The sequence below is a fragment of the Daphnia carinata genome, chromosome 3 (genome assembly GCF_022539665.2).
Source record: "Daphnia carinata strain CSIRO-1 chromosome 3, CSIRO_AGI_Dcar_HiC_V3, whole genome shotgun sequence".
Classification (NCBI taxonomy): Eukaryota; Metazoa; Arthropoda; class Branchiopoda; order Diplostraca; family Daphniidae; genus Daphnia; species Daphnia carinata.
Window position 1 is genome coordinate 881,169 of NC_081333.1, and position 13,442 is coordinate 894,610.

Genomic DNA, 13,442 nt, shown 5'->3' on the forward strand with positions numbered 1-13,442 from the left:
GAGTTTCGCGAACCAAGGCTGACGTAACTAACTAGCCAACTTCTTTTTTCACAAAACAGGAAAATTGTTAAAAATTTTTTTTTTGTTTCGTTACCAATCCTCCACAATTTTTTGTTCGCTGAAGTCCCCTTCGACCGTTTGACTATAAGAGTGAAACGAAAGCAACACCTCCCGCTTTTCTAGCGAACCCAAGATCTAGTGAACGAAATAGTATACAATAGAGGTGGTTCATCACATAATTACAACACTAAACAAAGCAACGTGAAAACCCCATAAAGGAATGCGTCATTTCTCCTATATGTTCTCGTCCATGCCCCGGTTATCATGCTTTCTCCGTCAAACAAAATCGACGGCAAGATTATACAGCTCAAACAACCATGTATTTCATATTCCAGTTATGCACAAGGAAGTTCTTACCATATTTGACCCTCAAGATGGTCAAAAGTTTCTTGATATGACATTTGGTGCTGGAGGACATACCAGAAAGTTGCTAAGTTCATCTAACAATGCAACAATTTATACCTTGGATAGAGATCCTTTTGCGTACGACCTTGCTATAAAATTAGCGAGTGTAACAACAAATGGCAATATTTTTCCGTTATTAGGAAAATTCAGTGATTTACCGGAACTTATGTCAGATACCGAAGTGGACAATTTTTTTGACGGAATACTTATTGATTGTGGTTGCTCATCTATGCAGTATGATATGAAAGAAAGAGGTTTCTCTTTGAGTAAAGATGGACCGTTGGACATGCGTATGGACCAGGATAGGTTAGCCAATCAACCGTCCGCAAAAGACATTTTAGCACACATCGACGAAGACAGTCTCGCCCGCGTATTAAAAATCTACGGGGAAGAAAAACAAGCGAAGAAAATTGCGAGAGCCATTGTTGAAGCGAGATATTTATTCACAAGTCTTAATACAACGCATGAATTGGCGCAACTAGTAGAGAGTGCCTGTGGATTTAGTTCTCGTACGGATAAATTACAACGGTCAAGTCACGTGGCCACCAAAACTTTTCAGGCACTGAGAATTCTTGTCAACGACGAACTCAATGAGCTCGACTTCGCTGTGAGATTCGCACATCGAGCTCTGAAAATCGGCGGGAAATTAATTACAATCACCTTCCATTCGTTGGAAGATCGGTAATTATGTTTGAACTAGTATTGTAATAAAATTTGTTTGCAATGGTTTTCTTATTACAGGATAGTGAAGAATCATCTTCATGACCTAGATTACTCAACCGACAGTGAACAAAAGTACAAAAACTATGCCAGACATCTTGACCCGTTGGACGTTCAGGTTCTCATGGAACGGCAATGGCTGGCAATCAACAAACACGTCCTTACGCCTACTGACGAAGAAATCAATGAAAATCCACGTAGTAGATCCGCAAAACTAAGAGCAGCAATAAAGCTCCGATAAACCTGGATGGTTTAGTCTAATTTAAGTCCATGAATTTGTTTTTATTTGAATGGAATCGATGGCTGACAACTCATTCGAAAACCACGAAATATATTGAAATGAATATCTTTCTTTTAGGTAACTAGTCAATTTAGAAGCATAGACTCCATTCTTTACGCAAATTCGAGGAATAACGGAAACGAAAAAAACTGTATTAAACTTTAATAGTTGTGCTATGAACGATTTTATAATAATACTTGTGCTGTGAACAATTGTATAATAATACTGGTGTTGTTGCAACACCAGCATGTATACAAGCAAAACAGTAATTCTTTAAAGAAAAATCCGGCCAGAACGGTTCCAATTTCAGTTGATTATTCGTTTGCGGACAACAGAAAAAAAACCCAAAGATGCTCACGAATATTGACCAGTTGGTATGAAGCATTTTTGTCACAATGACTATTAATCGTTTTGGGACGTATTAAAAATTTGGGAATGCTCCAGTATATCTACTGGCTTGTCTGAAATAGGCTGGAGAGTGCAATTCACCATGGCTTGCGCAACAGCCTTCGTTGGGATGCTTACTTTTCGCCATCGATCAACTGAACCGATTGTAACTTGAAGTACTTTCTCGAGAACACGACTTTCCTACAGTCAATTAATTGTTAAAGTTAGTGTGCATTATAGCAGAGCATAAAATATTCTTACTTGTCTATCACAAAGAAGCAATCCTGGGCGGTAAATACAAAGTTTGTCAAATTCCATTTCTGCTACTTTTTCTTCCACCTCTCCTTTGGTTCGTGGATATAGAAACCAAGAATTTTTGTTTGAACCCTGGGCTGTCAGTAAATGAAACTGCTTGCATCCTGCTTGTTTTGCCAGTTGTGCTGACTGTACTACATAGTCACGATCAACCTTAACAAAACCACTTGCCCCTGACTTTCCCCTTGTGGTACCAAGGCAACAGTATCCAATACCAAATCCCTCGAACGCTGATCCATAGTCTTCTAGATGTTCAAAGTCAACAACATTTTGTTCAACGTTTGCAAACTTTTCTTCGTTTAGCTCAAGTTTCCTCCTTCCAATGACAGCGATCCTAGTAAAAGCCTTGTTGGAGGCAAGAATGTTAAGTAATTCTTTCCCAGTCTCTCCAGTAGCACCAAGAACGAAGGCCGTAAGTCCGCTCATGTTCAGATTATGTAAAGAGTAACGAATTGTTCTTCGATATTCAACTGGTTTGCAACATGCTTGTCATGCCGGCATTAAACTATGGGTAGATTGCTTTCTTATCTAGCTTCTAGCCGGGAGTAGCGTTTTGTATCAGTAGATGGCGTGGGATAAACAAAATATGAGTAATTTACGAAAAGGACCCTAAATCCATAATGCCTCCCCATTTTCCAGTGAAGTTGTTTGCAACGTCCCATAGATGGCAGAGAATGAAATTTGTGTTTTTAGGCTTTTAACTCGTCGCCATTATGCGAATTTCTTACGCATAACGTGGGAATGGGCTGTAGACAGTGAATTATAAATTATATTAATTTGAATTAATATTATATTCTATTAAATTTGAATTATTATTATATTAATTTGAAAAAATGTGCAAACCGTCTCTCAAAATCGCCTTCGGATATGGCTCAAAAATATCAATTGGATGAAGGTCTAAATATTATCTGTAACGGGTAAAAGCAGGCACGACCCTATCTCAAGTAAATGATCTACAATTCGCAAGGAATCGCGAATGGATTATCGACTTAAAAAATTCTCGATACGTTATGATCAAAGTATTAAAAACATAAAAGCTGTATTTGAATGAAGAAACTCTGAAAAAGTTATTTCTGTAGCTTTAACTTTGATCTCTCGGAAAGGGCATTTTACAGTCTCTTTGCCAGTTCATTTGTTTCCAAACCCGATGTCATCGTGAAACGAATTGTTTATTTGGGTTACGCCGTTACAGTTTTCGGCTGAGTGGAAAGATAATAGAATTCATTCTTACGTTACGGCTGAGTTGCTTCATCGCAGATAATTAAATTTCGTGCAGTGGTCCTAACACTTGCTGTATTGTTGCAGTTGCGACATAAGATAGCTTGATACCATTTAAGTTTTACATCATGAAATAATATGAAAACTACTTTGTAGTATCTTTTCAGCATGCTTTTTCTTCGCAACGAATAACATGTCGCGTTTATTATTACCATACTTGAATCAAAAAAGAAGTTTTCCCTTGAGTGATCTCTGTCTACGGTATCAGGCAAGTGTTAATAATTGACGTTATTTCGCATTTGTTACTTGACAACGACGTCACCTAACCCAAAATGTAGCAAACATGAGTTATGCGTCTCTGACTCAGCTATCGAAAACATAACATTTTTGAACAAAGAATTTCGATTGGTTGGACTGCGAGCACAATGGGGTATACTATCCTATGATTTCATGGACCAAAGTGCTTTTTTTCTTTTTTTTTTTTTTTTTTTTTTTTTTCCAGGACCTGGAGGTATGACGAAAACATTGGACGTCGACGATCTGCGAGTATGTAACGATATTAGACACACCCTGAAACGATGAAACGCGCATGGCTGTATATAGTTGGGGGAAAATGTGTTGTAGCTGGATTCCTTTGACTTGCTGAGACGGCCCTGCGCATTCAGCGCCAGCCAGTCACAATGAGGGATATTCAAATTCCCAGAACTTTCTGAGCAGATGAATCAACGTCGCAGTGGAATTGACAAGATTCTCTCTACCTCACTGGCTGCCTCGAGATGAGCGCTACCTACAGAGGGGATATGGCTATACAAGTGAAGATCAGCAGCGCGGGTGGAAGGGTCATGGCTGTCAGAAAGACAGTCATACATCATGCGCGCCGTGAGAAGATGGATCACTGCATTTCAACGCGTCACAATTGAGCGTGTATATCCTCTCACAAACCATGAACTTCTTTTTGCCTTTTTAACGTACACGTCCCTCTCCTTCTTCTCCTTCTTATACGTATATATATATATTTTTTTTTTTGTGGTTCTCTTCGCGGCCACATTTCGTGGAGATAAAGCTCGCGGAATAAAAGCTTCGATTGGTTTTTATTGCGTTGCCGTTTGGCCGTTCTTTGAGTTATCTATGTACAGGATTGCGGGAAGGGGATTTACTAATTCAGAGATTTCCCTTTTTCTTGGAATTAGATTCGAATTATAAAGGCAACGCTATTCACGAGAGGTACGTGTGGCAGCACCCACAATTGCCCTTCCTCAACCAATCCCCGTGCGAGTAATTACAACAACAACAAAAAATGGCAACACACGGATGCAGGATGACCCTACAGCAGGTGTTGGAAATCAAAGGTTCTGTTTCGTTTTGATTACGAAACCGTACGAAGTTGTTCTCGCAAACAGTGAATTTACATTTCTACATTTTTTGAAATATAGCCCCATTGCGGATGGCTGAAGCTTGCGTTTTAGACTTAAGAGTTTATGTTAATGTTTCATACTTTCTTTTTTATTCGTGTTTCATTTTCCCGAGATCTTGTCTGAATTTGCGATATCTAAAATGCGTTTAAATGCACTGCGAGATCAGGATGTAAATACGCGTTGCTCATTTGACGTGCTGCAATCCCTTAAAAAGACTTCAGACTTGATTTGAGGGTGAACTTGAAATAGTCGTTCCACGCAAACCCCTTTTCTAGATCAATATTTGCATTTGTGAAGCAAAGCGGACGACAAGTTCTGTAATGAGTCAGTCAATTGTGTTTTTTTAATTTAGTCTTGTCGTCCATACTTGTCTTTATAATTTCTAATCTATGCAAGTTAGTATTCGTGTTCCAGGAAAAATCGTACGTTGCTCAACTTTTTTTTTTGCTTTTTCGTGTTACGACAATTACGAAATTAATTAAATTCAGAGAAGAAAAACGCTTTAGAATTTTATATTGTTTATGTGCTGTACAGTCTTCAATTAAAATCAACTCTGTCCTATCATGTTTATTCAAAATATACGCGTAAACCTTTGTTTTATTCAGCCGCCGTTTGTTTGAAAATTCGATAAATTTTTATTTCTTCCTAATCCCAATAATCTGCACAAAAAGATTTAAACTCACTTGCAGCAGTTGGCTATTGCTGACGTGTGTTTCATTTCTTTGCCTATGTAAGTAATGCCATATTACCTTAATTTTTTCCAGTTCATAATTAATAAAATAGAATAGGCTCGGTATATTGCCATTCAAACGATTAGCTTCTAGATGAAAACGAAGTAAGTGTATCACAATGAAGTGTGGAGTTTTTACGCCAATAAAAAAAAAATATTCTCGTCTTTCGTATTCCATTTTTGCGAGTGTGCCAAGTCTCGCTATAATAAATACAGCACGGCCACCTGTTGTTTCGTACACTTGATTGGATTTTCTCTGTTAATTCTTGCGATTCGCTGGTACATACGCACTACGGCTATAGGTGGTGTATTCAAATAACGGGAAAAGAAAAGAAAAAAAAAAAAAAAGTGGCATCCGGAAGTTGGAGGCGTGTAAAAATGGCCGAAGGGGAATCCATACCTGCATATAGTTATTCGTTTGTTTATTTATCTCTCTAGACATCGTCTGAAGCATCGGTATGCAAGCGAACATCAATGCAGGCTTGATGTTAATGACAAAACACTCGACCAATCCCAATGCCCTCTGCCAACACGACTTTGTAAGTCTTACAAAGGATAATGTTCATGTTTCAGATGACATGTTGAATTATCCTAGGCTTGTGTATGCCCTATACGTAAGAGACTTGAGTTCTTTTTTTTTTTTTTTTTACTTACAGTAAGTAGATTCATGTTAATTTAGAGCCCATCTGTAAAGGGTTTTGGTGGCATTAACACGATGATAGGCCTATAAACAATTTCGTGAAAATCTGTTAAGCAACGCCCCCTCCATTTGTGAGTTGGTATAAATTCAACGCCAAAGAATTAGGATAATGTGAACGACGTGTTCCTCTTTTCTTTTCTTTTGGCCCTAAAAAAAAAAAAAAAAAGAAATCCCGAAAGGAAAAAGATAATTGGTTGAATCATTTAGTTTTTAGACACCGTAAACTTTAAACTGATTGGTACATACAGGAAGGCTGAACGAAACCGCATGAAAAGTGTTGAAGCGTTGTTACGCAATCTCTTTTCAACATAAACCCGCTCAGTGTGTGAACAGTAGCTACCGGTAAGTGGAAACCTCATCACGTAATCTTCTCATTTTTACAATGAGGTTGCCCGGGGGCATTGTTCACAGTTTGTTGCATTTTACGACCTCTGTGAAAAGAAGCGATTTTCATTGCACCTTATTGAAGCATCAATTGGTCAATAACTAAAAAAAAAAAAAAAAATAAATAATGAAAATGAAAATGAAAAAAAAAAATGATTGATTAGAGTGTCAAACTAAAATCGTGCCTGCGCAGTTACGTGCAACAACGAGCACTCGCCAAAGACATTGTTCACATTTTATGTACGCGGCAGTAGAAACTCAAATTATTTTGACTCCGACAACCTGTAATTTTGGGCTTGTTATTATACACCCCGCATTACCTCCAACCGATGTTTAAAAAAAAAAAAAAAAAGAACTCGGAACAACTTGCGATGTGTTGCTTTTGATCGAGGGGGTTGGAAACGTTTATACTTAAAAAAAAAAAAAAAAAAATTGAAGTGAACATGAAGAGATATTTGTTTTTGTTTCTGTCATGAATATAACTCTATATTCTTTTTATTTATTTATTTTTTCCCCCTTAATTATGGCTTGGTTTTTTCTTTACGCTTCTCCTTGACTGAAGCCTTTCTTAGAGCCTCGTTTCCTAGGTGGTCAGTGACTCGAGTGAGATTTTATCGCCATCCACTTAAGTTGTCAGAAGCGAAGAAAAAAAAAAAAAAAAAAAGGAAAACATTTATTTTTTTTTTCTTCCTTTAACTCTTCGACTAGATTATTATTAATTTTTTTTTAAACCTCCTAATGAAAAGTTTTTTTTTTTTTTTTTTCAAATGCCAGACTTATTAGAACGATGATACGTCAGCAATTTTTACATCCGTGGCGATTTATATTCTTTAAAAATCGTTCAAAGTGCGTGCAGCTTTCCCAAGTCCTACGCATATCGATTTTTATAGGTAAGAAATCGATCAATCCAGTTTTCTCTTTTTTTTTTATTATTATTCTTGTTTGGTTGTGATTATTATAGATGATCTCGTTTCAATATACAAGAAGAATTTAATTTAAACGTTTTTTTTTTTTTTGTCGTTGTTGTTTTGTTTTTGTAAATTTCGTTTGAGAATTATTTTGACAACGTCAGTTTCTGATTTGTTCTTTTCGTTGTAGCGTTTAGTCTTGATCATTTAGGCCGCTACTCTCGCAACTTTGGCTGTCTGCTCTATTTAGTAGTCGACGGCGCTTGTGTTTCCAGAACATGTTTTTTTTTTTGTTTTTTTTACAAACAACTTCTCAGTCACGTATTTGTTGTCGCGGCTTGGCTTTGACCGACAATATGTTAGGCGCATTTGCATGTCAATTAAATTCGCATAATATTAATACAATGTTGCTTGATTTTGTTTTGTTTTTTTGTTTTCATCGACCTTGATACATACAAGACTTGAAAAAAAAAAAACTTGCATTAATGATCATGAAGTCTTTTCTTTTCTTTCTGTCGGAGTATCACTGCATTTGTCGGTAGATATATATACACATTCCGGGTGGTACTCCCTGTGGGAGCTGAGCCCAACTAATAATAATATTTCGAAAGAAGAAAAAAAGAAGAAGGAAAACGTCATGGCGCTCCAGTTGTTTTGGAAGATTTAGAATTTCGGCTTCCTTTTGATCAGATATACATATATATATATATATATTTTTTTTAGTTATTAATGTTGTTTTATTTTTTTTTATTTTTTTGTTTGCCTTTGTTTTGATTTTTCGTATCAGATTATAAGGTAAACTCGAGATGATTGGGAGTACACTAGTTTACGCAATGTTCATGTTTGAGGCTTCGGTGTGTATTTAATAGGCTAAGTAATGACGAATGTTGAAAAAAGAAATGTAAGCTATTATTCGATGTACTATTATTATCACATCGGGCGTAAGATATTGTTTGCCCTAGACGACAATAATCTTCGATATACAAATGGCATTATGTAAATAGGTTACTGTAGAAATTTTATACTAGAAACACTCTAATGATCTTTAAAACTTATGTCTCAACATAAAGGGGGAACTTTCATAACAGCGAAATGCGTTTAAAATAATTGTGCAAAGACCATAATGTTTATGGCAAGTAATATTTGCATGCCTAGCATATTAAGCTGAACAAAGCGTCAGATCAAAGACATTTCCATATGAATTCGGTAGTTCATTAAGGACTGCTGGAATCTTACTTTAATGTTATTCCTCTCTTATTTCGTAACCTCATACTTTTCTGAAGAAAAAAAAAAAATTAATGGTAGATGTTATCAACATTGATTCTTTTGAATTAAAAAACCGACTTAGTTTCATATGGGAGCCATTCTTACCTGTTTTTAATTCGATTCTGTTAAATTCATTAATATGACGTTTTATCAAAAAAAACAAAAAAAAAAAAAAAAAAAGGTGAATCACGTGTTTGTGTTCTTGTTTTTTTAGCGCGATTATTTCTTTAATTACATCCAATGGAACTTGTATAGAGAGTTGAGGGATGTGACCTGCATGTTAGACTACCCAGAAGAGACAGATGACGCTTTGTCCAACAAGCTTCCTGTTTCTTCTCTCTTTCTCTCCAACTGGTTACGGTTTTTCATAAGTTGTTTTAATGACATTTTGTTCAAAATTTACGTTTATTAATTCGATAGCCTGTGTTTTTTGAGGGCTTTCAAACAGTTGTAAAAACTACTGATAAAAGTCAGTTAGAAACATTGAAAAAACAAATTGTTTTTTTTTAATTTTAAATATATCTTCCCACCCCCCTTTCTGTTTCTTTCTTGTTTGGTTTGTAAGAGCAATGCTACATTTCATTTATGGACACGTACAAATGAAAAGGCACAAAAAGAGAATTGTAGAGGCGTTCCCATTTCATACTGACTCGGTAGTTGAAGAGGGGGGGGGGGGCGAAGTTATTTTTTTTTTTTTTTTTTTTTTTGAAAGCCCGTAATTTAATCGAATTGATAGTTGTTGATTCCATCTAGGCAGTTGAAGTTAATTACCTTTCACGACAGGAGGTCCGTCTCTTTTTAGGGGGAAGCTGGCGCTACTTTAACAGATCTATTCTTTTTTTTTTTTTTTTTCGTATGTGTATACGTACGCGCCCTAACGATTCCGCGAATTTCTTTCGTTTATTTTGTCCAGCCGTCTCGTCTATGATTTCGTGAATTCAGGAATTGCGTTTCTTTTCTTTTTTTTTCTTCTCCCCTATAAGTGCGTGATAACAGGATGTATCGCAATCATCATTCGTTCGGTCGTTTTTTTCCTCGAAATTGTATTCACGTAATGCGCAAAGGGCATCAACGTCCTTTTGTGCTGTGTGCGCGCTATAAAATTCAAGTACAAATCAGTTGATTGTTATCTCATCATTTTCGGCTACGTCGAATTACTTCCTGAATCATCTCTTTCGCCATGGGTTAACGTGCAATTTGCAAAACGGCAGCGAAGCACATTTTTTTTTTCACATACGTTTTATTAAAGAATTGAATTTGATACGTTTAAAAAACAAAAAAAAAAAAAAAAAAAGTTTTTTTTTTTTTTTTTTTTTTTTTTCACAAGACAATTTAATAGCCAGTTGATGTCTAAGGTCAGCCATCTAGACGTGAGTCGCTATGTTGCTAACCGCTAACCTGACCGAAGGAAGCTATTGGAGTTAAAAACGCAGGTATATAATGTATGCCGGGATTTCGACGCAACAATGGTGCCCCAACCGCATTTGCATGAGTATATATATCCATCGAAAATAGTTTATTTCTGAACATATACCTCCCCCCCTCCCCCAAAAAAAAAAAAACCACTACCATCGGAAATGTAAACCGTCTCTATTTCGAGCGGCAATCAGTTTGCTTTTTTCTTCGTATAACTTGCAACAATCTGAAAGCATTTATATCTTTCCGATTTTTTCTTTTCTTTTTGAATTTCAAAAAATACATATATCCATCTGTGTGACAATGGCATTCATTTTCTTACAGCATCTAGGCCCGATAGCCCCGTATACTTAGCATGTGTAACAAGTATTTTCATATTTCTTTTTGCCTATCTTTAAGAAATCGAAAATGCGTACATTTCTTTCTTTTCTTTTCTTTTTATTATCATTGGAAATAAAACCGTTGGGCTGTCGTCTATTTTTTTTTCTTTTTTTTTTATCTTATAGTAGAGCTGCTACATGAAGGGTAATACGATAAGCATTTAGCACCAGACAAGGGGACGCTATTTTCTTTTTAAAAAAAAAATTTCTTCTTTTCTTGTAAACACGGATAGCGGTGAAATCAGTAATGGCTCGAGATTAGAGGCAGATCTACGTTAGTTCAATGGCTATAGCAAATTCATGGTGCACATTTTTTTTTCATTGGCTTCTCTACCTGTCGAAAAATAGCAGCGAAAACTGGGGGAAATGTCTTTTTTTTTATTTTTAAGGAGGGCATAAAATTGCCAAAATTAAACGCCTTGATTTATAGCAGGTGAATGTTTTATGGGTCGCATGATGTCTCGTGGGAAATAAGATGAGGTCCTCGTGCTATATAAGCCCCACCTGGTTCATAAGAAGAAATCTGTGGGTCAATAGGGGCTGACCGGGTGTCCTCCTGCATTTAATGCCAGGACTTTTTTCTTTCTTTTTTTTTCTAAAGGAATTGCATTTGGTATCAACTGTCTGTAGGGCTCCTCGGCACAGCAGGCCACCCAAATGCATTCTGATGAGCCTAGGCCTATACATACAGCCGACAAATTAAAAAATTGTAAAAAAAAAAATTCTTAATGGTAGATTTAGTCATTTTTTTTTGTGTGTGTGTGTGTCGTTGTCAGCTGCATTGCTAGGCCATCCGATTCAGCCGTCTTTATTATTACTTTTTTTTTTTTCTTTTGTTTCTTTTGTAAGCTTTACTGACGCACCCAGTGCAGCTGTTGCTGCTGATCACGGCAATTTTCACCCTCTTTTAAAAGGTCATAAAATGTGATGAAGGCAACCGAGAGGCTCCTCTTTTCTTAAGCCATCCCAGGCCGTTAAAAAATTTAGCTTGCTCGTATGCCAGGCTTTCATAATGAGTTCTCGACAAAATCATGTGGCAAAAAGAAAAAAAAAAAAAAAAAAAAATGTATAAATATATATATCCATTTTCCTTTATTATTTTTAAAAAGGGAGGAAGGCCGTTAGTTCAACTAGGTGTTCTTGTACCGTGCCAATCGTTGATTCCTAACATGTAATTATAGATAGCTTTTTGAAGCTTTACTAAATAGTAACTACGTGTATAGCCTGTCTAATGTTGTGTACGTGTTTTTTCTTTCGTTTTTGGAGGACAGAAAAGAGAAGGGAACGAGAAGCAGTATATAGAAATATGTAAAGAAACTGAGAAGAAGAAGAAGAAGAAGAAAAATATATATATAGAGATGAAGAGGGAAAAAGAGAGAGAGAGAGAGAGAGGATGAAGAAGAATAATCAAGCTGGCCGAGTTGTTCCTTGACAGAGAAATATATGCGGAGAAGAAATAGCGCCCGAAGGCTTCTAGTCGGAGAAGGAAGGGGGAAGAAGAAGAAGAAGAAGACGAAGAGGAAAGGTAAAGAAAGAAAAGAAAAAGGCCGTTCGAATAAAGAAGCAACTAGTAGTCGGGCAGTGGCGTGTTTATGCTAATCTTTACACATCCCGAACAAGTCGATAATAAGAACACGGATGCCTAATTGTAACGCCGGTTGCGAAATATAATACCATGTTGTGATTCATTCTAAACCCGTTTGCAGACATTTTTTTTGTTTTTGTTTTTTTTTGTTTTTTTTTGCTTTTCTAAATAGAAATAAAACAAACAAACAAACAAACAAAAAAAAAACGATCACCCCATTAGCACAAATTCGGGTGAAAAGACAAAGACAAAAAATCTGCAATCTTTTGACTTGTTATCGACTTGCTCGAAAAAAGAAAAAAACGAATAAAAATAAATGAAATTCAATTCGAATTTGAAATACTAGAAATTCGGTTTTCCTTCAAAGACTCAAGAGAGCTGGTTCTCGTTTTTGTCTGTGTTGCCCTTTTTATTCTTTTCTCGTTCTTTTTTTTTTTTTTTTTTTTTTTTTTTTTGCTCCTTGCCTTTTTGCTCCTCCATATGTTCGTTCTGGTATTTGATGGTGGAATGATAGTGCGCAGTGTCCTGGCCGTAGCCAAGGCCAAATATCCCGCTGAGAAGATCATTACGCTACATCTATTGTACACCCTCGGAGCAACAAGGTTTCTCTCTCTCTCTCTTTCTTTGACTACTGAAACATAGCTTTGAAATAAGAAACATTTCTTCTCTTTTAACTCGAATGTAACTATTTCTATATATTATATATATATATATTTTTTATACATATATATAAGCAGCTGTTGGAGCTTGAACAATGCCAAGAGACCGATGTGACCGTGCCTGCAACTCCTTGTCTCCCCTCAACAACACACAGACACACACAGAAAAAAAAAAAAAAAAAAAAAAACATTCGTATCTCTCGTTCTATCTCTTGTGGTGGCTCACAGAGTGTGGTATGTTACGAGACAAGAAGAACAAGAAAAAAAAAAAAAAAAAAAAAAAGAGAAAAGAAGAAGAATCATTTGATATGACCAAAACGACCATCGGCTGTGAAGTTTGGGGCGAGTTGCGGGACATTTAGGCGCAAATTGTAATCGTAGAAAATGTTGCGTATTCATTTTTTTTTTGTTGTTGTTGTTGTTTCACGGTGAGGGACTTTTGTGAGCAAAGATTTTCTTTTCTTTTTTTTTCTAGTGGAGGTTGGGGCGGCCCCTTGAGACAAAGCGAGACAGTTGATCAAGGAGAATCGTCCGACCTTGGCAATCCTACCTTATCTCAAATCCTTTGGCTGTCATTGACTTATGATACTCGACGAATGTGAATATCTGTCATT

The 13,442-nt window shown here is 36.4% G+C and overlaps 2 protein-coding genes across 2 annotated transcripts; one reads left to right on the forward strand and one right to left on the reverse strand.

Moving 5' to 3' along the window:
- Positions 1–4: 4 nt before the first annotated feature.
- On the forward strand, positions 5–1,456 carry LOC130692898 (probable methyltransferase-like protein 15 homolog). The gene is made up of 2 exons (XM_057515992.2): positions 5–1,146; positions 1,207–1,456. Exons 1-2 carry the CDS (start codon positions 281–283, stop codon positions 1,424–1,426), a joined length of 1,086 nt encoding a protein of 361 aa, XP_057371975.1. The 5' UTR covers positions 5–280; the 3' UTR covers positions 1,427–1,456.
- A 177-nt stretch (positions 1,457–1,633) lies between these two features.
- LOC130692905 (oxidoreductase HTATIP2-like) lies at positions 1,634–2,688 on the reverse strand. Its single transcript, XM_057516000.2, has 2 exons — positions 2,114–2,688; positions 1,634–2,053 (listed from the first exon to the last, which is right to left on the reverse strand). Exons 1-2 carry the CDS (start codon positions 2,591–2,593, stop codon positions 1,868–1,870), a joined length of 666 nt encoding a protein of 221 aa, XP_057371983.1. The 5' UTR covers positions 2,594–2,688; the 3' UTR covers positions 1,634–1,867.
- Between the last annotated feature and the right edge of the window lie 10,754 nt (positions 2,689–13,442).

Excerpts from the sequence above, each read along its gene's own strand:
- LOC130692898 (XM_057515992.2), top strand. The coding sequence starts at position 281 with ATGCGTCATTTCTCCTATATGTTCTCGTCCATGCCCCGGTTATCATGC. Across the intron at positions 1,147-1,206 it reads TTCCATTCGTTGGAAGATCG|GATAGTGAAGAATCATCTTC; the intron begins GTAATTATGTTT and ends TTCTTATTACAG.
- LOC130692905 (XM_057516000.2), bottom strand. The coding sequence starts at position 2,593 with ATGAGCGGACTTACGGCCTTCGTTCTTGGTGCTACTGGAGAGACTGGG. Across the intron at positions 2,054-2,113 it reads TGCTTCTTTGTGATAGACAA|GAAAGTCGTGTTCTCGAGAA; the intron begins GTAAGAATATTT and ends AATTGACTGTAG.